This window comes from Castor canadensis, chromosome 2 (assembly GCF_047511655.1).
Source record: "Castor canadensis chromosome 2, mCasCan1.hap1v2, whole genome shotgun sequence".
Lineage (NCBI taxonomy): Eukaryota > Metazoa > Chordata > Mammalia > Rodentia > Castoridae > Castor > Castor canadensis.
The window spans coordinates 147,030,379-147,055,508 of NC_133387.1; the positions used below are offsets into that span (position 1 = coordinate 147,030,379).

General features: G+C 40.2%; 1 protein-coding gene across 4 annotated transcripts in view; it reads left to right on the plus strand.

Moving 5' to 3' along the window:
* The window catches only part of Myzap (myocardial zonula adherens protein), a 90,836-nt gene extending 69,436 nt beyond the window's left edge, over positions 1 to 21,400 (plus strand). For all 4 annotated transcript variants that reach the window (XM_074066052.1, XM_074066053.1, XM_074066054.1 and 1 more), the window contains exons 12-13: positions 11,431 to 11,531; positions 20,452 to 21,400. In XM_074066052.1, the coding sequence (XP_073922153.1) occupies positions 11,431 to 11,531; positions 20,452 to 20,548 (198 nt within the window). In that variant the 3' untranslated portion in view covers positions 20,549 to 21,400. The remainder of the gene's footprint in view (positions 1 to 11,430; positions 11,532 to 20,451) is intronic.
* The last annotated feature ends 3,730 nt before the right edge of the window (positions 21,401 to 25,130 follow it).

Consider the following 25,130-nt stretch of genomic DNA (forward strand, 5'->3'; position numbering starts at 1 on the left):
TCTTTCTCTATTAAAAGGATGCCCTCTAAATTAGATCAGATTTCCCCTAATCGAGGTCCAGGGACATTGGGGAACCCACCCAAGGTTACAGTGGAGATGATGAGCCTGAATCCTAGCTCTTCACCTCCATGTTTGCAGGGGTGGTAAGGTGGGTCACAATGTACTATGATATTGAGGGGCTGCCTATGACAACCATAACCAGAGTTCCTCATGGCTCCTAGGGGCCTGGTATCATATATAGCACCCAAGAGTCTCAGTCTCTTGAGGCTGAGTAGATGGGTGTGTTTCCTCTCCCCATTTCTGTCCTCCCTTCCCTTGCATAGGTACTAGGCCCAGCCCCAGCCTTCTGAATGAACATTTCTGTTTCTGAGATTTCCTTCTGAAACTATAGCTCCTATAAGAGTGGGGAGATTCCCACTTTTCCTAGTGATAGCCAGAAAGCAAACATCATAGTGGAGGTCCCTGTGTCCAGAGGGAACCATTTCCAGGAGAGAGGAAAGAGAAAGAGATGCTGACAGGAAAGGCAGAAGTCATCCCAAATAGTGCCCCCCATACCTGTGGCTGAGCTCTGTAAGCTGTCCTCCTGGTAGATGATCAGGGAGACTGTGCATGGGGAAGAGCCTTGCAGGTATGTATGATTATCTAATGCTTAGTTTATTAAACGCAGCTCTTAGATGGGCTCTTAGAGCCAATCCCTGAGATGTGAGTATGAGTCCAGATAATTTATCTGGGGTGATCCCAGGAAGCCCCAGTTGGGGGCATGGGGAAATGAGACAGGAAGGGGAAGCTAGGTGGTAAGGGGTCCCTTCTCTAATAGGTGACCACTGGTGGCAGCAGAGGTTCACCACAGGAGGCATCTCTGACATGGTATGGATCTGGCCCCTGAATTATCATCTCCAAAAGTCCAGAAATCTGGGAATTTACCCTTTAACCCCACCAGTCAGTGGGTGAAGCCTGCTCCTGGGGGTTCTGAAAAGTCAGGCTGCCTTGGACAGAGCCAATTGGACCCTGGTGGTCAGAGAACTCCCTAGATAAAGATCACGTGAAATAGTGAGTGTCCAGAGGATACGGCAGGACCAGCAGTGTTGGCTACACATACCTAACAAGCAAGGCCATGATGTCCAGCTTTCTTTGAGTATTTAAACACTGATTATAAAGTAGATTGATTAACTTCCTTTAAACTATTTAATTGCAATGCAAATTTAATATGGCTAATTGTTTTTGACACTTCACACATCCACCTTAAACTATAGAAAAAATCATACTGTATAATCTACATAATGACAACATTTGTAATACACACTCAGGCTTAAACCTATTCTAAAATATTTAAATATCAGGTTTATTTTATTTTATCATTGTATCTGCTCTTATATTTTTGTGCCTTCTGAGGCTCTTGTTTTACTTATTTCAAGATTTTCTTAGGGTAACTTCATTTTGACACTTTCTAGGCAGGTGTAGTAATCTTGCAGACCCAAAGGAAAAAGGAGAAATGTTCATTTAGAAGGCTGGAACTTCTCCAAATCACGAAGATAAAAGCTTATGGGTTACTGACCTGATGATCCTTCTTGGTTGGGTCATAGAACCACGGGGTTTCTCCCAAGGCCATCCAAACCAAGACCCCTTTTCATCATAGTATTGACTCTGTCTTTAGCACTACCAGAAGTATATGCATTTCTTTTTTTTTTTTTTGATCATTTTATTTATTTTTTTTTCCTTTTATTATTCATATGTGCATACAAGGCTTGGGTCATTTCTCCCCCCTGCCCCTACCCCCTCCCTTACCACCCACTCCGCCCCCTCCCTCTCCCCCCCACCCCCTCAATACCCAGCAGAAACTATTTTGCCCTTATTTCTTATTTTGTTGTAGAGAGAGTATAAGCAATAACAGGAAGGGACAAGGGTTTTTGCTGGTTGAGATAAGGATAGTTATACAGGGCATTGACTCACATTGATTTCCTGTGCGTGGGTGTTACCTTCTAGGTTAATTCTTTTTGATTTAACCTTTTCTCTAGTTCCTGGTCCCCTTTTCCTATTGGCCTCAGTTGCTTTTAAGGTATCTGCTTTAGTTTCTCTGCGTTAAGGGCAACAAATGCTAGCTAGTTTTTTAGGTGTCTTACCTATCCTCACCCCTCCCTTGTGTGCTCTCGCTTTTATCATGTGCTCAAAGTCCAGTCCCATTGTTGTGTTTGCCCTTGATCTAATGTCCACATATGAGGGAGAACATACGATTTTTGGTCTTTTGGGCCAGGCTAACCTCACTCAGAATGATGTTCTCCAATTCCATCCATTTACCAGCGAATGATAACATTTTGTTCTTCTTCATGGCTGCATAAAATTCCATTGTGTATAGATACCATATTTTCTTTTTTTTTTTTCATTTTTCTTTTATTAGATACCATATCTTCTTAATCCATTCGTCAGTGGTGGGGCATCTTGGCTGTTTCCATAACTTGGCTATTGTGAATAGTGCCGCAATGAACATGGGTGTGCAGGTGCCTGTGGAGTAACCTGTGTCATGCATTTCTCATTAATACTTTACCATACTTAGCTGGGCCATGGCGAGATTTCATTGCTTAGGAGAGGAGAAACTGAGTTTGAGTCTTTGGTTTTTGCCTTTGGCTATTTGACTACTTTCTCATTTTGCACACATTCCATGGACTTGTTCCTTGCTGGTTGTGTATGACCACTAACAGCAGGGATTTGCCCTCTTCCTACCTGAGTAGAAATGATTATTATATGAGTGCTAATTCTGAGCTGTTTGTCCTTCTGGGGGCCCTGAAGTCCTGGGGTGAGTTGACCTTCATTTCCTTTTGTTATTCTGTCCAACCTAGGACAGAAATTTATCACAGACATCTAATCATTGCTCAATAACCTACATCCAATGATGCTTCCTAGTTTAAAAATCATTAAAAATTGAACATATTTTATAGTCACCCATTTTCTATTAAAACTATATTTTGTATACCACATAATAACAAGATTTAAAAATATACATTATGCACTATATATTAATTTTCCCTTTGAATGACTTTATGGAACACAAGGCATTTCTCTGACTCAACTCATTTCCACAATCACAATAATTATTTCCTTCTTCAACTGTACCTCAGTTTTCTGTTACTATATCAAAACCCCTAAGGCTGGATGAAGAAAAAAGGTTTATTGCCTCACATTTTGCAGGCTGAAAGTTCAAGGCTGGATGGCTGGCCTCTGATGAGGGCTCCCTGGGTGCATCACAACACAGAAGAGAAGCAAAAAGGCAAGCAGCTATGTGCAAAAGAGGCAAGCGCATACAACAGCTTTGCTGTAGAACATGCTGCTCTTGGGAGAACTTTTGGGGTCCTGTGAGAACTTCATTAATCCCTTCTAAAGGCAGTACCCCCAGGGACCCCACCTTCTACTAGGCCCCACATCTTTAAGGTTCTACTACCCCTTAATACTGCAGACCAAGCTTTCAGCATGTGAACCCTTGGGAGACACACAAACCATTTGGCGCTCAAATTGTCATAACTTAGGAAGAGTTCTTGTGTGTTAACTTCTTTGCCCACATAGCAAGGTTCCTGTTGCTCTTGAAGTCATTCTTGCTATTTGGCAACAGTAAGGTGTTTCATTGGCTTGGTTTTTGTTTTGTTCAAAGATATGGAATTGTCTTGTCTCTAAGGAGCCCTGGTTCATTTTAATGGAGAACTATATTAAGTGCCCTATTTGAGCTTGTGACTTGGTAAAGGCAAAAGTACTGTACCTACTACTATCAGGCCAACCTTTTTTTAAATTATCAGATTAAAAATTGGGTATATTTATAGTATATAACATGATGTTTGAGATATGTATACATTGTGGATGGTTATATCAAACTAATTTATCAGGTCATTTTCAATGACAGAGTTGGGAAAATAGTATCGTTTTAAGATGATGAGGCCACAATGTTTTCCAAATTATGTTGCTTTATAATCCAGGGTTCTGTAGACCACTAAGAAGTTCTATTATGTTATTTTTCTAACACCAACAATTTTCTTTTGGCGGTACTGGCGTTTGAACTCAGGACCTTGTGCCTGCTAGGGAGGCACTCTGCCACTTGAGCCATGCTGCTAGCCCTTTTTGTGTTGATTATTTTTGATACAGGGTCTCACTTCATGCCCAGGTCTGCCTGGACCACTGTCCTCAAGAGGTAGAGCACCTGCCTTTTTGCTTTGGTCATTTTTCAGATAGTGTCTTGCAGGGTTTTTTTGTTTTGTTTTGATCCACGGTCTGGCTTCAGACAGTGATTCTCCTACCAGACATACATAACCATGCCTGGCCAATTGGGCATGGTATAAGATGCTTTTAGTTTCTTTTCACGGTTGGTACAAATATTTGTAGAACTGATAGGTGTTTGAGATCCATAAAAAGTCTTGATGTTTGAGTGTCATAAGCTCATTATTTTAAATGACATCATTTCTCCTATTCTTTTAGTTTCATACCCAGGTGATATTTGGGGATTATTATTGATCTGTCTGTGCTCTTCTTTGCCACATTGCTGATGGTTTTAAAGGACCAACAGTTACTTATCATCTCAGTTTGAGACTGAAGAGCATCAGTTCTTACAAGTCCTCACTTAGTCCAGTGGCACCCATCCCCCAGGAAGACGTTAGTCTCCTGCATGAGCTATGGATTTGGGGACTGCATGGGGTATCAGGTAGGGTGCTGGAGTTGCATCTCTTCTCAGCTCTGCATTCAGTGATATCATATTGGTAGTTTGAAATCAGCTATGGAGGGAGTCTTTAAACCACAGAAATTATATTCACTTCAAATCAGTGCTACCCCATCCTGCCCGGGAGATCCTGTCATTAAACATTTTCTAGCACAAGATTTGTGTGTGTGTGTGTGTGTGTGTGGTCCTGGGATTTGAACTCAGGACCCTGTGCTTGCCAGGCATGTGCTCTACCACTTGAGCCATGCCCCCAGCTCAGCACCTCATTAATATAACTCCAAGGTTTTGCCTAAGACCTCTGGGATTAGATCTACTTATAAGTTGAGCCACTCTGGCCATGTGACCTTTACCCCTGTGAGCCTCAGTTTCTGCATTTGTAAAACAGGAGTAATGACAGCATTTGAAAGGATTTTTAAGATTAAATGAAATAATATATGCAAAGAAACACTTAAAAAACTATTCTTCACACTATGTAAAACCTTGACAAATGTTAATTCTTGACTACTTAGCATTTGGGAGACAGATTCTTACCCACAGTCTGCCATTATGTCTGCATGACCTTGCAAATCATTCTAACAACCTGGCTTAGTTACTTCACCTTTAAAAAAAGAGGGGAGGAGATGTAGGAGAGGGCTTAGATATCTCTGAGATCACTTTTATTTTTAATGTTTGAAACCTTTGTTGGCTTAAAAACATAGTATCAGGACATTGGACAAGCAGTCCAAAAGCACACTCTATACCTAACTCTGGGCTCAAATAAAAGGTTTGGCCCCTCTTAGCCCATGGGTGACAATCTGGAGCCTTCCTTTCTTTTTGAATTCAGAATGTGAATTATTTTATTCCTTGGATTCCTCATTTACCTTTACCTGTGTTTAAAGTCATTAGAATTTGTACACACACACATCTCAAAGACTCCAGATTCCTTTGAGCTTTCTCTTACATGGCCCTGTCAGACTCCCCATTTTCATCAAATGATTTTAAATCTTCCTGATAGCAAAAAACATACCCATTCTTTTTCCTTTTTTTCAAACAAATTTTGTTTGCTCATCTTCTAGAGAAGTATCTCATTCCCTATTTCTGATATAAAACCTGTTCCTCAAATAAGATTAGGCTAGCCACATTGGGCCTATAACAAAGCTACTTGGGAGGCAGATATCAGGAGGATTATGGTTTGAGGCCAGGTAGGCAAAAGGTTAATGAGATCTCATCTTAATAACAAAAAAAGCAAGCACATGCTGTCATCACAGCTACGTGGAAAGTATAAATAGGAAGATTGAGGTCCAGGTTGGCTCAGGTATAAACATGAGGCCCTATTTGAAAAGTGGCTAAAGTAAAAAGGGGTGGAAGTATGGCTGAAGTCCTAGCAAAAGCAAGGATCCAAGTTCAAACCCCAGCACTGTCAAAAAAAAAAAAAAAGAAAGAAAATGAAAGAAAAACTAACCTTATAAGTAGATATCTTCATAATGTTGATACAATTTCTAGAATTTATTCCATTACATTTTTTTCTGCTGAAAATTCTAAACCTGCAATGACATTTCAAGGTCAGAGAAAACAAGTCATAAGTCTTTGTTTTGTCTGTCCTGCACTTAATGTGTTTAAGTGTGGAACATAAACCTTCCAACGTGTCTATCAGCAACTTTCCTGTGTGACATTGGGGCTGCAGTGCCAGGCACCAGGACTGCACACATGCATTTTATTGAGCACTCTTATTCCATGTCTGTGCTACAGTTCTTGGCCACTGGCATCCCTGGGCCTGAGGGGAGCTGGGGGAAGAGGTGACTACCATGCATTTGTGACATAATTTCCCCCAAATGCCCAAAGGTGCCAAGCTAGATTCTTCCTTTCTGGAAGGCACACAAGCCTCCCAAGCCAGCGGGTGGTATTCATTACACATATAAACACAAGGTGGTGGTGTTTGAAAGCAGGAAAACGCTGCAATTTGATTCTCGGTCCTGGGAGCTATCTTCCGTGGAGCACAGTCCAGGCAGCAATCTGATGCTGTTCTTTGTCCTTCCTCTGTAGTCAGAGTCTGCAAGACTAAGGAGCAGATAGGCTTGGTTTTCGTGGGTCAAGTTCTAGTAATTTTATTTTTAAACTATTTCTTAAATCTGTCTCTCCCTCTAACTTCCCTTAGCTATCCATGTTCAGTCCCATTGTCCTATTTTTTTCTTACCAACTTTGTTGTGTATGATTTACATAAACAAATTGTATCTGTTTAAAGTGTATACAGGTTGAGTATCCCTTGTGTGAAATGTGCAGGATCCCAAAGTGTTCCAGTCACACTTTCGTGGAATTTAGAATATTTGCCTAGACTGTTCAGGTTGAACATACCTAATCCAAAATTAGAAATGGTTCAAAATCTGAAACTTTTTGAGTACATGCCAACCCCCAAAACTTTCAGATTTCAGAACATTTTGGATTCAGGATTTTGTCATTGAGTCAGCTCTGGCAGATGTGAAAACCTGAGGAACAGCTGCCGTACTCAAAATATAGAACATGTCTGTCATCCCCTAAAGACTGCTTCCTTTGCAGCTCACCTGCCCCTTCACCCAGGCAACCCCTAGGGTGTCACTTTTGATCACTGTAGATTTGTTTGTATTTTATATGAATGGAGTCAAGTGCTATTCTTTTGTGTTTAGTTGCTTTCACTCAGCCTAATGATTTGAGACGCATCTGAGTTGTAGGTATTCTGTACTGTGAGTATACCAGTCTGTCCATCCCCTGTTGATACATATTTGAGTCACTTCTGTTGTGAGTAAAGCTGTTTTGAACATTACCATAGCAAGTCATTGTGTGGACATACATTTCTGTTCTTCTTCGGTGAATTCCCAGTAGTAGACTATCTGGATTACTGTGTAACGTAGGCGCCCTTTTTTAGAGCTGTAGGGAGGAGGGAATGCAGAGACTTTGCATGACTACACAAGTGTTTTCTACTCGGCTACAGCCCCAGCCCTACTGGGCCTCACTTTATAATACACTGTTCGACAGTTTTTAGAAAGGGACTGTAATAGTTACACTCCTACCACCCGTTGGAGGATACCAATTTCCATACATCCTTGTGCAGATTTTGGGGTTTTCACTTAGAAGATCCAGTTTGAGTTAATTTTTGTGTTTCATGAGAAGTAAGGGTTGATATTCTTTTTTTTCACACAGATTTTTAGTTTTCATTTTATCAACTTTTGAATCTTGATATTGATGTTTTGTGGGAGTCTCTCTTGTTCTCTGCCCTTCCGTTCTTCCTTCCCTTCCTTCCTTCCTCCCATTCTCCCTCCTCTTTAATCAATCCAGCTGGTGGTGGGGCATCAATTTGTTGATTTTTTTAAAAATTAGTTTTTGCGGGGACAGTACTGGGGATTGAACCCAGGTGGTTGTGCCAAGCTCTCAAACACTTGAGCCGTGCCCCAACCCTTTTGTTTGCATTTCGTTTTTGAGAAACGGTCTGGATAACTGCCTGGGTTGGCCTTGAACTCTACATCCTCCTTCCTCCATATTCTGAGCAGCGGAGATTACAGATGTGCTTCACCTCCCTAGGATTCAAATAGTTTTTAGCTTTGTCTGTTTTCTCTCTTGTCCATTGTCTTCTATTTTATTGAGTTTTCCCCTGGTATTCCTTAATTCCTTCTTCAAATTTGTTTGGGATTACTTCACTCTTCTTTTTCTAGCTTCTTGAGGTAAAACCTTAGCTCATTGATTTCAGACCTTTCTTTTTTTTAATATAAGACTTTGAAGACATAAATGCCTTTCTAAATTGCTTAAGCTCTATTCACAAGCTTTAACATGTTGTGTTTTAACTATCACCCAGCTCAAAATATTTTCTGATTTCCCTTGAGATTTTTCTTTGATTTACAGATTATGTAGAAGCATGTTGCTAGATGCTGGTGATTTGCGCCTGCAATCCCAGCTACTCAGGAGGCAGAGATCAGGAAGATCATGGTTCGAAGTCAGCCTGGGCAAATAGTTCACGAGACCCTATCTCAAAAAAAACCCTTCACAAAAAGGGCTCAAGGTGGAGGCCCTGAGTTCAAACCCCAGCACTGCTAAAAAAAAAAAAAAAAAGTATGTTGCTTAACTTTCAAGTATTTGAGACTTTCCTAGATATCTTATTGTTCTTTTCTTTCTACTTTAGTATTGTTATAGTTAGAGAATCTGCTTCATATGATTTTAATTCTTTTAATTTGTTTCTCAGATAGTCTCAAACTGTGAACCGCCTGTCTCTGCCTCTCAAATAACTGGGAATTTAAAATTTTTTTTCAGACATTATACTTCTATGTTCTAAAATTTCCATTTTTTTCCTGTTTTCTATATTTTTACTACTTCATTGATTGTGAGCTTATTTTCCATAACCTCATTGATCATAGTTATTATGGCTATATTAATATCCCTATCAGAAGTGTTCAACATCAGAGTCATATCAGGATTGGAGTCTCCCTTTTCCCCCTGAGAATGGGTCACATTTTCCTGACTATTCATGTATCATGTAATTTTGAATTATAAGCTGGACATTGTGAATTCTTCCTTATGGAGACATTAGATTCTGTATCATTGTTCTGAACAGTATTGAGATTTTTGTCTTAAAAGGAAATGAATCTGGTTGGACCCATCTCTCTCCTGCCATCCCTGTGATGGGTAATGGTTCACATTTCAGTTTATTTCTTGAAGCCTTAGCAGTATGTTTCTGAAATTTTGGAATACTCACCTTTTTTTTTGGTTTTTCTTACTCTCTCCCTCTCCTAACTCCAGGAACTCCATTCCTTCTTCCCATTTTGAGTCAGATTCTTCTCTGAGTTCCCTCCAATATCCTGTGGGACCTATGAAATGGTATTATTACATTATTTTATCGTTTCTGATCAATTATCTATACCACCATTAGACTGAGCTCCTCAAGGGCTACAAATCATGCCATATCTCTTTAAGGGCTAACTGCCTTAGCTCACCAAATTTTACATACTGCCTGACATACAGAAGTTAGACAATAATTTTTGCAATGGTTGCATTAAATTCTAATGAGCATATTTTTTTTAATTTCTGTGCTTCAGTGGGTGTCTGTGCACACATAGAATTCCCATGAAATAGGAAAAAAAGAATTTTTAGCTACTTGTCCATTATTCACTGTTGTACCAATTGGGAAATATTTTCTAACTCTATCTCTTGTGCCCCCCAGACAATAGGTTCTAGCCCCAGCAATCCGTGAAATCCTCATCATTAAAGTCTTTACACTGAGAAGGGATAAAGCCATGGGATTGTTGGAATTTCCAGCAAGAAAGACTTTCTCTTTCTTGTGAATGGGAGAGTCCTGATATTGCTAGTGAAGGTGTGTGTGTATGTGTGTGTGTGTGTGTGTGTAAATACTAATGCTCTCTTGGCATAGGCCAGCACAGTTCTTCCATACTCAAGATGGGACAATAGGTTCAGAACTCATAGAGTTGTCATAGCTGATCAGGTGCTTGGAATCTTGAATACATTATCCTTCTTTACACCACTTCTTGTTTATCAGAAAATTCTCTAGACCTTCACCTCATGCAGAACATGGGTTTGTACAACAGCTGCTGCTTTGCTCCTTGGCATCACCCATTGAGTGGGGGAGCTACTGGGCTGAAACATTCTATTTTTAAAGCAAATGAACTTCTGTTTTCATAGAATATTTAAACTTCCATGTGCTGTCTAGTATCTTAGCTAGTGTCTGAGTTTCAGCTCCAGCTTAAAAAAGAAGAAAAGACAAATGCTTTAATGTTTTCTAGTTGTGAAAATAACACGCTCATTGTAATTATGCTTTTATTTATTCAATAAATTTTGTCTTGTATCTCCTACATGTCATGCTTCAAGAGTATAGCCAGGAAGATAGATATGGTTATTAGGTCTTGAAATTTTAGTCTGTCTTACTAACAAAAAAATAAAAGAACTTTTTAAAAAAATACTTGAAAATTTCAATATACAGAGATAATCACTGTTACTCTCTTACTGAATTTTTATCTTTTTGCCCTTCAAATTTCAGATATCACTTCATCTATTTTCATTTCAATATCCTCAACTTTCTTTTTCCTTTGGCTTTATTTCCCCCATGGGTCAAATTCCCAATTCCTGAGCATCTAATCATCAACCTATGTAATGTTTGGCTCTGGCATGAAAAGAAAAAAGAAAAGTATTCAGAATGCTAATTTTAATCCCAAGGAGCTTGTTGTAATTTATATGTTTAAGATTCTGAACTTTCCACACACCTATGAAGTACTAATTATTAAGTTATAAGGTATTTCCCACTAAATTAAATTAATAGACTTATTCATTTTATAGTTTAATGAGGGAGTGTTAAAAGTTGAGCTGCACCTCATATATAATGGCAAAAAGTGATAAATATCTAAATGTCCATTAGTAATAGACTAATTAAATAAATGATGTACATCCATAGAATGGAATACTGTGAACTAATTAAGATAGTTTGTTATACGAAGGAAAACTAGTAGACATGGAAAGATACCCACAATAAATTGTTGTGTGGGGGAAAAAGCTGACCATAGTACAGGCCAGGATATAATGTTTACATTTACATAGTTTACAAAACTATGTATTATTATTGAATCAGTATATTTAGTCAACATCTACTATGTAAGAGACACTCAATAAATGCATTGTGATAGATGTACATGTCACAGGAGGAAATCAGATAGAGCAGGTAAGTTGTATCATATATTTGTGGGGGAACATATTTGGTTTTCTAAAATTACATTTTTCTTCATCTCTAGAATAATGAACTACAAAGCAGGTTGGACTATTTAACAGAAACTCAGCCCAAGACTGAGGTGGAAACCAGAGAGATTGGAGTGGGCTGTGATCTTTTACCCAGGTATTTAAGACTTTACTGGTTTTTGAACTAAAATTCTTCTTTGACTTAAGAAAATACTTTGCTACATTGTTGTTAACAGAATTGCATTCTTTCTACCAAAAATATTTCTGCAAAGCTGAGTGATGCTAAGGGGGTTCAGACGTGCGTCTGTGAGAGGTAGGGTAGAGGGAACAATGAAGGGGTGACCTGGGAAAGCCACTGAGAGAGAGAGACTGGCCCTGTCTATAACTGAGTGTCTGCCTTGTTCGCTCATTTGTTCACTCATTCATTCACTTAGGAAACAGCTGTTGAATGCCTTCCCTGTGCCAGGTATGACACAGAGAGGAATGAGAGTAGAGTCTGGAGGAAGAGACAGATTATGTGGGCAGACATTGATAACACTGTGATAAGGGAACACATGATATTTTAGTAACATGGAAGAGGGACGGTCTAAATCTTGAACAAAATTCATCAGTTACCCAGTACTGTATCAGAGTGTTGTTAAGCACTGGATCCAGCTCATATGTAATCTGCTGCTGCTCTCATCACAGAGAGGTGATTAACTATAGCCTGGTTTGCTCAGTTGCATTCCTGGGCTAGAGGACTGGTCTGTTCATTGTTCAGCTTCTCCCTATGCCCAGAACTGTGTACCTCCAGGATGAGATTTGAGCCTGTGACTCAGTAATCTGCCTCTGGTAACTAACTCACCATTTCTAGGTGTTCACAACTGTGCTTAGCCTAGATGATATAAAACAAGTATACTACAAAGATATCAATGACATACAGCTTGTGATTTAAGTAACCAAACTCTCAGAATCCACCCCTGTGTGCAGGAGGAGAATTCTTGTGTCTGTGTTGTGCTAAATATTAGTAGTCCAGAAAAATGTTAGATCCTGGAATCTTGAATAGTTACATCTGGTGAGAAAGTAACTAAGTCATCACTGAATGACAGTCCTGGTCACTGGGATGTGGAATACCTGGTTGTAGTCCTACTAACTACTAATAGGATGTCATCTAGCCATTCTTTTTTCACTAAGGCCTCAGTTTCCCAAACTCTAATGGTGAAACCATTGACTTCTTTCAATGGTGAAACCATTGACTTCTCAAGTCTCTGCCATTTCTAATATTGTGTAATAAGACCTCATTTCTCTACTTTGCTTTTTAAATTCATTACTGATGGTTTTGTTGTTGCTTCTCATTAAAATGAGCCACTTACCTTTCTCAAAGGACTTACCAAAAGCAGCCTTGAGTTCTTTCTTTGACAATGTCCACCTTTACATTGCTTGTCCTTTGGTTAAAAAAAAAGGCAATTTTATCATCCTGATATGATTGACAGAAAATGTTTTTTAAAAGAATACACAGATAGTCTCTGGGTCTCATCCAGGTGTGATACAGCATACTTAATGTAACCAAAAAATGATGGCGGTTGTACTCAAGGTTCCCTTTTGAGATATAAATAATTTGACCATTTCCCCCTTCCCTTTTTATTTTTCAAGAGCCAAGTGGCTTAGTCCACTCTAATTGCCCACATAATATATCTTGTTTGGCTAAGACGGGTATGAAACTATGTCTGAAACCAATAAACTGTTTGTTTTCTAATTCCCACATTTTGGCTTGAAACAAGCTTTTCAATTTGTATGCCCAAGCATAGCCTGAGGCACACTTTTATGGCTAAGTTATGAAACCACAAAGCAGTTTTCATAATGGAAGTGCTGACAGACCCTTAACTTATGGCCATGGTGAACTTGGAAGCCACTTCGGTATCTAGAAGCAGCTTTTCCATAAATGTAACATTTGGTTTCCCCCAGGACCCGTCTTAGCACTTTAACTACTGAGGTCAGTTAGCAGAGGAAATGAAAACTACATCTCCACATTTCCGAAAGGCAGAATAATATTTCATTCGTTTCCCCTCAAACATTTATTAAGTGCCTACTGTGTGAAAGGTGCTGGTCAGGGCCTGGTGGAGAGGAGGCAGGAGGAGCTTTTGCCATAACTCAAGGAAGGGGTTTTTGCCTGTGCCTCTTGTAACAATCTTACCCTGTGCTGGGGCTCCTGGAGAGGGCTCCATGCCTGGGAGATGACCTGTGGGACCTCCCTCCCTCTCCACAGTAGTCTGAGAAAGCCAGCACTTAGTTTGCTGTGAATGTTGGATTCCAAGTAAGATTTTGTTTGAATTAAAAAGTTGTGTGATCATAAACAAATCAAAACTCCATGCTCTAGATGAATCTTAATGTTTTCTAGATAACTAAATTGAGGCCCAGAGAGATAAAGTGACTCACCAGAAGCTGTACAGCCTCTGAGTCTTGGTGGAGTACATTTGCAGCTGGATAATACTCCATAAAAAGAGAGTTGTTAAATTGTATAGTACATGTTCTTACAAAATTCCAGGCTCCTACTTGGACTTCAGTCTTGCACCTCATCAGTAAAAGATTCCATGGTATTTTTCAGGATATATATATCCTGAAAAATGATACAAAGATATATGGGCTTGAACTTAGGGCCTCACGCTTGCTAGACTATTGAGCCATGCCTCCATCCCTTTTAGCTCTGGTTATTCTGTAGACATTTTCTCTCTTTTTGCCCAGACCAGTCTGGACCTTGATCTACCTATTTTCCACTTCTAGACATTGCTGGGATGACAAGCACTTACCATCACACCCAACTTTTTCCCATTGATATGGGATCTCACAAACTTATTGCCTGGGCTAGCCTGGAACTGCAATCCTCCCAATCTCAGCCTCTCACATAGCTTGGGATGACAGGCCCTCACCACCATTCCCAGCTATTAGTTGACATGGAGTCTCACAAACTCCTTACCCATACTGGCTTCTAACCACCATCCTCCTGATCTCAGCCTCCCAGGAGGTTGGATTACAAGCATGAGCCACCAGTGCCCTGCTCCAGAATATTTTTAAATAGAAAGGTATTTTCCTCTAGAATAGTATTGATCAAAGTATTGAATTAGACATGTTTGTTCTTACTCCCTGTTCTTCTTCCATAAAGAACCCAGCAGTGTGCTCCAGTCAGGTAGTCTCAGGCTGCCTGGGTTCCATGCACAGCCAGCTGCTTGCTGACCTCAGCCTTGGGCAAGTTACTTGGTCTCTCTGAAGCCTCACCCCTCCCATCCTTAAACTAAGAATGAAGATGACAGTTTCAAATCTCATTGGGTTGCTTTGAGTATTCAATGAAAATGTGTTTGAAACATTCAGCATAGTTGCTGGACCAAAGTTAAGCACTTAGTAAAAAATATTCTTTTTAAAAAAATTATTGTTGTGCCAGGGGTATATTGTGACATTTACAAAAGTTCTTACAATATACCAAATACATCATAGTTGGATTCACCCCTTCCATCATTCTCCTTTATCCCCCCCTCCCCATTCTGGGATAGTTTCAACAGGTCTCATTTTCCATTTACATACATGTGTACACAGTATTTGTACCATATTCACTTCTTACTATTAACTAAACCAAAACTCTGATTTTTATGGGTAAAACACTGTAAAAATGAGTTTGACTATACTAAGGCAATTTCAGTAACTTAATGCTACTGTTGGTAATTAGTGAACTTATGAAATTTATTGATTACTTAAGTGTATAATGCTTCAGTATGCATTGGGCTCTTCCATTAAACTCAGTGGTTTTAAACCCCCAAAGACTCTGAGAAAACTCTAGAGGGCCCAGAGATGGATAAAGTCTGTGTTAGCTGTGACATAAGAGTGGTCCCTGTGTGCCCAGGCACTGGCACATGACACATGGTGGAGTAGCATGAGTCTCCCTACCCATTTCTCCTTACCTCCACTAGTGTTAGATGTTGTGTATTATAGTATTTGACTCACAATCAGAGCTCCTCTGGGTCTTTTTGTCCTGCTGGGGAGAAAAATTGAAATCAGCCTATTCTCTATTTAATAGTGCCACTAACTCCCTCTTATAAGCCTCCCCACACACATTTTTCCTATCCCTGCCAACACTGTGAACTTCTGTGGACAGGGACCAAGGTTCCCACTCCCTGTCTAGTGGATAAGTCAACTTCATGTTACTATAATGAAATACCTGAGACAATTCATTTATAATGGGAAACTGGTGGGGGCCTCTGGCAAGGGCAATCCCAAGGAACATGTGGTGGAGTAAATTGTTTTCTTCACAAACTAGGAAGCAGGAGAAAATGAGACTAGGGTCCCACAGTCCCCTGAAAGGACATGATTCCAGTGACCTAAGGACATCCCATGATGCTAAGCCTCCCAATAATGCCATCCTAGGGACCAAGCCTTTAACTCATGGACCATTGTAGGACACTCATCCAAACCATAGCATCTAGCATTTAGCTGATGCTTAATAAACATTTGTTGGACGAATAAATGAGAGAATATACCCAGTGGGAGAGATATTCTCTCTCTCTCTCTCTCTTCTTACTAGAATGTAAGTTCATGAGAGCAGGGAAATTGTCCAGTTCACTAGTAGCAGTCTCCCTAGGACATACTAGAATGGTGCCTGTAGACACTCAAACAATATTTGTTGTGTGGAGGGGATGTTCCTGGAGTATTGGACAATCCTGTGTAAGTGAAAGAACGGCTGCTTGTTACCCTGGTACAACTTTTCTTCCTCTCGTGCTCTCCTTACCTGGCCTGCCCTCCATCTACTTTGGTGGTGCCTCTTTCTCCTCCAAGGACCTCACCATGGGAACTCCTTATGGTTCTAGTAGTTTCTGCAAAGATTGAATCCAGTATCATAGTTTTACATTTCCTCCCTGTGGCTCAGCCATAAGGCACCGCTTGCTGGGCTCTCCCAGCTGGCATCCACTTGATCGTCATACCTTCCATTTCCATTGCTGAGCACATCATCTTTATCTTCAAAGTCAGTTCATCTTAGACATGGTTTAAGAATGCCTGCTTGGAAGTTAGACCTGGGTCTGTGTCCTGGATCTGTGGCTTTGGGCAATTCCTAACTTGAGTTTGGTTTCCTCACCTTGAAAAAGAAGATTTGGTGATAATCCCCTCCAAGGCTGGCTTAGAAAACCAAGTGAGATAACAGGCACAGGCTACCCAGGCCATGGGCCTGAGTGTTTATATTTCTGTGGATGCTGCCACAATGTTCCCAGCTACCTCAGCTCAGCTCATTACAGTCACTTCTCAGTCATGGAATGCTTTGCTCCTGGCCTCAGTCATTCATCCTGTGCTAGTATTTTCCTTCTTGTCTTCCTCAGACCTTCCCATTCCTGCTGCCACTAGCCTGCCTGACACTGTTATTCCCTCATGTCACATCTATCTAGTAATCTCACCCAGCCTCCAGTTTCCCCTTCTCAGCTTCTACCCTTTCTCCATGTATTCTTTGGGGCACCAGGATTTCTAGTGAGTAAGGATTTTATCATAGGGTTGAGAAGAAAAGAAGAGGGTGAAGAATGACTCACTGTGTGTTTTAAACACATTTAAAAAAAAAAAGTCTGATGGAATTTGATTTGAAAAATGTGATACATGTTAATAAGAGCCATTGAGAACAATTTCAGGTCATCTAGCCATCATTTATAGAGAAAAATGAAAATCTGAAAGTAAAGAGACTTTGCTTCCTTCTGTTCCTTAGTGAATTGAAATATGGTTTCTAGCAAGTTCATCAATTATATCTTAACAGGTAAAATTTGATGAAAAATATTTCCCATGGTCATAAGTGCTTGGCACATAGTAAGTGCTTTAAAATGCTTGCATTTTCATATTTCTGTTGTAGAGATCAGAATACATGTAGCTTTCTGTCAAAGCCTTATTTCCTGATTTGGCTATTGTTCCTCCCAAGAGAACTGCCTCTCTGCAGATTAATAAAAGATTCACTGAATGTTAAAGAAAATGGGTGAACTTCAGTTCTGTGGTTGAAATTATTTTTGCTCTTGAAATCCTGTTTTTTCCTAGTGATCAGCTTAATAAAATACCTCACATATTTTTTTTTTGAAAAGTCGGGATATGAATGCCTGCTTTTGAAACCCAGAAGGTTCACCTTTATAAATATTTCTGCATTTTATGGGCTTTTAGGATATTGTCACCAGAGACCATTTCTGTTATGTGGAATTTTCATAGGAGTTGGCACATATTGCCATCTGGCTTCTGCCCTGGACATTCCCCTAATCTGCCAGGTCAGGTCACTGGGGACTCCTGAAGTGCCGGGTCTCATGGATTCCTGTCTGTGGCAGGTGATACAGTGACTACTCCTCAAAACTACCTCAGCCTCTAGTTTCCATTGTCATGTGGGTATGAACTGATAACTCTGACTTCAACCTATGTGAGATGCTGGGATCATAAAGATAAGTGAGATGTGGTTTCCACACTCAGAGAAATTACACCTAGCAATGGAGACAAATGCGCATAATGGGTGCATTATTAGATGCTTCTGGTGGTGTGTCAGAGCCTGTATAGTAGTCATCTTCAAGGAGTTGTGGCAAAGACATATTGGAGCTCCTGGGTGAAACAAGTGAAGTTTACAATCTGCTCCTCCCTTGCTTCTGATACACTTTTACCCTTTATCAATGATTGGACATGGGAAGTTAAGGGAAAGGGTATAGACTTTTATATTTTATGTACATTTAGTCATTGTATTGGTTAGGATAAAGAAAGTAATTGAGGTACCCACAAATCTCAGTAACACCATAGTGATTAATTTCTCACATCACAGTCTGAGGTAGGTTGGTATGGGCCTCATTCCACAACAGGAACCAGGGATTCTTCCATCTAGGGACCCCATGGGCTCTGAAGCCCTCTTAGTCCTGCCTCTGCATAAGAGGGGAGAGAAAATGAACAGGAGAATTGTGTAGGTTTGTACAGGTTAAACCTGAAGTAATGCGAATAATTTCTGGCCATTTAGTCACATGCCCACTTAACCGTAAGCGAGGCTGAGAAATGTAGTTGAGTTATGGATTTAGGAAGAAAAAAGTGGGATATGTCTCTATCTTAGTCACCAAATCCTGTTAATTCTGCCTCCCGAATATCTCTCTAAACTTTCCGGCTACTTCACCACCACTGTTCCCATTAGAATTCTTATAATCTCCCTTTCACCTCATAACTAGCAAGAATTTCCTAACCTTCTGCCTCTGGACCAACTTTTCCATAGAAAACCCTCAGCAGTACCAGAGGAACTTACTAGAATAAAAACATGAGCACATCACAGCCCCCTCTTAAAAACTTGTAGTGGTTCCCTATCCCCTCCTGAACTCCTTGGGAGACATACGTGACCCTTCTCCACCCAGCCTTATTTCCTGCCACTTTGCATTATGAAGTCCTTGCTCTGCTGGTACCAAATGTGTCTCTGTTCCACATCTGCAAACTGTGTGTTCAGCCTTCTTTGTCTATGCACATATCAGCCCTTCTGCCTGGAATTCCCATCTTCTTTCTACCCCCTTACTGAACACTAGTCATCCCTCAGAATTCACCTTCCCCCTGCAAATTCCCAGATGTTAATTTCTTGGTGATGCTAAGTTGTTCTGATCTCATTAACCCATCATGTGTTTATTCTTGTATTGCTCCTAGTCCTGGCAGGAAAGAAAGATTGAAGAGAGTTAAATGAAGGGTTATTTACAAGTGTTTGGACAGCTGTAAGAGAAACAAACAAGCGACAGTGACATTCTCTGGAGCTAGCAGCAGTGGAAGCTGTTACCACCTGTCTTAGTCCATTTTATGTTCCTATGATTGAGTCCCATGAGAGATGGTATCACAATGGCGGATGCATGTGGTAAGAGGTCACATGGTGAGACAGGAAGCAAGAGACTGATGAGGGGCAGGCTTGCTACTTTTATAACAGCCTACTCTCAGGAGCCAGTTTGTCTCTACCAGACCTGACCTATTTCCACTAGACAGCACTAATTCATTAATGAGGCTGGAGCCCCCATCACCTAATTACCTTCCATTAGGCCCAAATGTTAAAGGTTCTACCACCTTTAACATTTGGGCCTCACCACACTGAGGATCAAATTCTAGCTCATGAACCTTTGGGGGTTGTACTCAAACCATAGCACCACCACAGAAGGCTATGAGAGGGCAAAGGCAGAGTTGTAGCTAAGACCTTTGGGAGAGGCTGGTAGTCAGCTACCCAGTTGCAGCCTGGATGGCAGGGAACAAATGTCCTCACCTCTTTGTCCACCCATTCTCTGATCCCCTGATCCCATGTCCCAGTTGGTCAGAATAAACTGGAAGCTAAAGGACAAGGGACCCACTAATACCGACCTTTAAGTCAGGTCAGCTTCCCAGAGCACAGAGCAGGTAGAGTGAATCAGAGTGGGCAAACAGAGTACACAACAGAGCTGTTTGTGTCTCTATTATAGCACCTAACACATTACATTAAAATTAGGTACATATTTCTTCTAACAAATTATGAGTTCCTTGAATGCATTTTTATCTTTTTCTGAATCATTGATGCCTAGTACAATCTTCAAAAATCGCTAAACATTGCAGTCCTGTCACAGTCTATTTTGGCTTCTATGACAAAATACCACAAACTGGGGAGCTTATAAACAACAGAAACTTACTTCTTACTCATCTGGAATCCAGGTAGTCCAAGACCAAGGTAGAGCAGATTTGGTATCTACCCAGGACCCACCTTCTGGTTCATAACAGCACCTTCTCCTTGTGTCCTAGCATGGCAGATGGGATGATGGATCTCTCTGGAGTTTCTTTTATAAGGGCACTAATCCCACTCATGAGGTTCCACCACATAACCTAATTACCCTCAAAGGTTCTACCACCTATTGACATTACCTTAGGGATCTGAATTTCAACATTCGAGTTTTGGGGCATGGGACAACACTCAATCCATTATAGGTCACTTTTATAATATTTAAATGAAATATTAATTTGCATTATTAAAATCTTTTTATTTTTAAGTGGTGAAAACCCATCTCCTATAATTTTATCTTAAGAAGAAAATGGATGGTTTTGATTTATCTTCCTGTTCTGCCTTTTTCATTTCTCAGCCAAACAGGTAGGACTCGTGAAATTGTGATGCCTTCTAGGAATTACATCCCGTACACAAGAGTTCTGGAGTTAACCACGAAGAAAACACTGACTTAGGCACTTGGACATAAGCACTTCTTACAGATGCACAAAGGCCTTGGAACCCTGTGGCTTGAAGTCTGGAAAAAGTGACTGTTGCTTCTTCATATACACAGTGTAAGCTAGAATGGAAATTGCTGAGGCTCTGATCCACTTCTAAGACAGGAAGGAAAGTGGAGGCAGAGGGGACAGGCAAAGGAGAGGTAGACAAGGATGTATTTCAGATACCCAACCAACATACTCTGCTGTGCTGCATTATCAGTTGTTTTCCACATATACACTGAAATCCTAATGGGATTTCACAATTTTTATTTTCTATTTTGCTAGACTTTGGTTGGGAATGAACAGGGCATTAATTTGAAATTTCATTTATTCACGCTAGGATGATTTGTTACGGCATGAAGGTTTGTTTACCTATAAAAGTATTAGAAGCAGTATTTCTCTGGCACAGACAAGCCTGTTCACGAGAAACATGGGCACCTGGCAAAACTTGAACTTGGAGGGAAGAATTCCCAGCATCCAGTGCTCTCTCCTCTTGGTCATGAGAATCTGTGAAAGGGTTGTGGGAGCCACAGTTGGACTTGTGTGGGCCAGACAAGCTTCATTCTGATGCACTAACCCCTTGTTTTAATTTGTGCCTTATGCTAAATTGGACCTGAAATCACTGTATTTATTCAACCTGTGATTTTTTTCTTTCTCACTTTAACTTAAAAAGAATTTTGTATTTTGTGGAAATTTAATCATTTAATGTTTTCATATCAATTGGTGTTATTGTTAAATGAATGGGTAATCTGTTCATGCATGCCATACTTTGATATTATAACCTATATCACATATATTTAATAAATACTATATATTTTGTTCTACTAATATCTTTGTTTCATCCATGGCCAGGTAAATGGGGTAGAGAGCAGACTGTCAGGCTCTGGGATGGGTGCCAAGGTCAGATCACAGACTTTCAATCATTATGATCCATAGAAGCATGATAAACCATAAGGTTGTGTGTGAGAGTGTGTGTATGTTTCTTTTTAATCCCTGAAATGTATTTAGTTGACATACTTTCTGAAAAGAGTAAGATAAATTCATGATCACAAAATAAAAAAATAGTTCTTCCTCTCATCTCCCTTCATTTTCCTAGTCCTCCCTTATGTTCCCCACTTGGAAAAAGTGAGAAAAAAAGAAAAAAGAGAGCAAGCAAAGCAATTCATTTGACTAAAACACTGTGAGCTGGATAATGTAAAGAGGAAAATGTACATTTTGGAGCCAAAATTTGTATTTAAACTCTGGCTCTGTAGCAGCGGACTCTGTTCGTTGGGCAAGTCATCAAAGCTCTGAGTATAGTTTCATTCTCTAACGACCTGGGATAACCACACCTATTCCACAAGCTGATGTGAATAGCAAATGAGTTAATTCACACAGGGAGCTGGCATATGGCTGGATGCCTGGACAGCAGTTGCTATCCTTCTGGGGGTTTATCTTAAATCATTGGTGGCTCATGGGTGGATCTTACCAGTGAAAATGTTCTAGCAGCAGGTAAAGGAGGAACAAAACTATTCTTAGGACCAGGAGATAGAGAGGCCAGACTCCAAGAAAAGCAGAGGGTCCTGGAAGTCCCATACCCCTGGAGAAGCTGGTCTGTAAGGAGTTTCCAAAAGAAATGCAATGCCTTAAAGAATACCAGTGTTAATGAAACTAAGTCAAAAACGAAGATGGTTTTGCAAACACTTCAACATTCCTTCCTTTCTCTCTCTCTTAAAATAAGCAAGAAAAGGAAAAAAAATTAGAGATTGTAAATTTAAAGAATGCCTGGGACAGACCAGTCTATAGTTTGAGCCTTTGTATTTTAAAACATATCTTCAACATGCAGAGAATTCTAAATATATCCAGAAAAACTATTAAAGAGAGCTCCTACATTGTATAGACCAAAAAAAAAAAAAAAAAAAAACCAAAAAAACCCAAAAACCAGAATCCTTTTAGATCCTTGATCGAAATTACCTCTATTGACCCAACCCTCCAACTGAAAGAGTGTCATCCATTGGCCTGTTGCATGAATAAGTATTATGTAGAATTGGGGGAGAACTCTAATATTACATAGGAAATTTATCTCATTGAAATGAAGGAGAACAGTATATATGAAGGTTTTATAAAAATAACATCCTGTTATAATAATGCTTCAAATTAATATTTTTATTCTAGTCCTTCCAGACTTTTAAAAAATACCCTCACTCACATATATACTATTTGTTTCATTTTAAAAATAAATATGACACTCTACTGAGCAGAATCACATGGGTTTTTAAGAATGTGGGCTCTGGAGTCTAATTGCCTGAGCCCAATCAGTAGGGAATGCATGGGTAAGTCACAGAATCTGCCTGGGCCTCTGTAAAATGGGAATGGTGAGAGTTTCTTTCCGGCAGGGTGATGTGAAGAATGAATGAGTCAGTTCTTCAGGTTAGAATGGTGTTTGGTAATAGTAAACATTTAATAAATGATACCTATTATCATGACATACTTTCATAACCACTGTTGTGGCTATTGTAATCATTTTTTGGTAGTATTGGGGTTTGAACTCAGGACCTTGTCCTTGCTAACAGGCACCTGAGTCATTCCCCCCAGCCCTATTGTAATCATTTTTATATGTGTATACACACATACATATTCTGTACTATTATTTCTTATACTTAACTGGATTCCATTTCATTGATGTATCATGATTGAATTGCCCTACCTATGTTGGGATTTTTGGAGGTTATCTGTCCTCTTTTTTAAACACTCCTCTGGTGAGCCATCTTGTGCTCACATCTTTGTACATTCTAATTATTGTCTTGGATACAGTCCTAGAAGAGGAGTTGACAGGTCAAATGGTAAGCAAGTCTTTTGGTGCTTATGTTCCAATTTGTCCTCTGGAAATTTGTATCCATTGAAACTCACCAACAGGCTAAGAACTTGATTTCCTGATCCTTTTGCCAAAATTAGGGTTGGAAAATGGAGTAGATAGAAATTTTCTTTCTTTAGGCAGAACTGTCCCCCTAACAGGCAGTGAAAAACGTTCCTTTAGGATATTGCCGCTGGACCCCTAAGCTCAGAGATATGCTAGCGTGACTTGCACGCCCAGGGCCCAGAGTGTGCCTACTACTTAGTGAGCTAGACTTGAAAGCCAGTCATGGAGACAGAGAAGACTCAGGCCTATGTATCTGAGGGTTTGAATCTAGGTGGGTCATGCCTCAGAGGACAGATTTCTGGGGTAGCTGTGGAGAGAGGACCAATATTTGGGAAGTATTTGAAGTTAGATAAGGGTGCACCAAGGCTGATCTCTGAGTTGATCTATGTGTCTACCCTGGGCACCCACTGTTTCTCCTGTGAATGCCATCTGCCTGCATGGCAGTAAAGGGGTAGGGGCAGCAAGCTGGGTAGATTCCTTCCTGTCCTGGCTGACCACATTGGGCCATGGTGCTCTTCTTGACACTTACACTCAGAGACCAAATTCAGTTTGATGAGTACATGCCAGGTACTGGAAAGATAAAAACATGTGCCTCAAGACCCTGTCCTGTTTTAAATGTTTTTCAGTGAGTACAGCTCTCCAGGTCTCTCCTGTCTCTGAATCTCAAAGGTGTTCATGTTCACCTCCCCTACCCCTCATTAACCTTACATCAAATAACTGGGTCATGCCCACTTCTTGTTTCTCCAGTGATAAAAGCTACTTAGGGGCAGCTTCACATAAATGAAACACTAGTTATTGGCAGGGAATACATTGCAAACTCTGATAAGCATAGAGAGACGTACAAACGAAAAATATTTCAGAAAGAGCCTTGGTTGGGAGGAAATAAAGAAGATCAGGAATTATTCAGTGGGACATGGCACACATACACTGAGTCTTTACAACAGTCCTGATTGGAAGATGTTGTCACTACCATTTTATGGATAAGGAAATTGAAACACAAAGAGATGTGGAAACTGTCCAAAATCACTCAGGCCTGTCTGATTTTAGAACCCCGTAGCAAGGTCTGCTATTGAACCACACACCCCTTTGGTCAGATCACTACGGCTTCAGACTCTGTACCCCTCTACAAAGCTCTGTCTCTTAAGTAAATGGAATTGCATCCCTGCATATGCTTGCCGTACAGGTCATATGATATCACAGATAAATTTCCTAACACTGTATCAGAGACCTTATCTGCTGTTATTACCCATAATTACAGGGAAGAAGGTGTTGCACTTTGAATATTTGCAAACCCAAGGATTTCTTCTTACTGGATACATATTAGAGGTATAGTGAATGCTGGTGAATGAAATTGGGGAGAAGGAAAATAGGGGGTGTATTAGTCCATTTTTCTGTTGCTACAACAGAATAGCTGGCACTGGGTACTTTATTATTATTTTTTTAAGTTTATTAATCTCACAGCTCTGGAGGTTGAAAATCCAAGATCAGGCAGCACTATCTGGCCTTTGATGGCGGCTGTCCTAGCTATATTACAACATGGTAGGAACATGTGAGACAGCAAGAGAGCATATAGAGAGACAGGAAGCCAGAGCGATTCAGAAGCCAGGACCACTCACTCAGAGCCAAGATCAATCTGCTCTTCTGGAACTAACCAAGGTG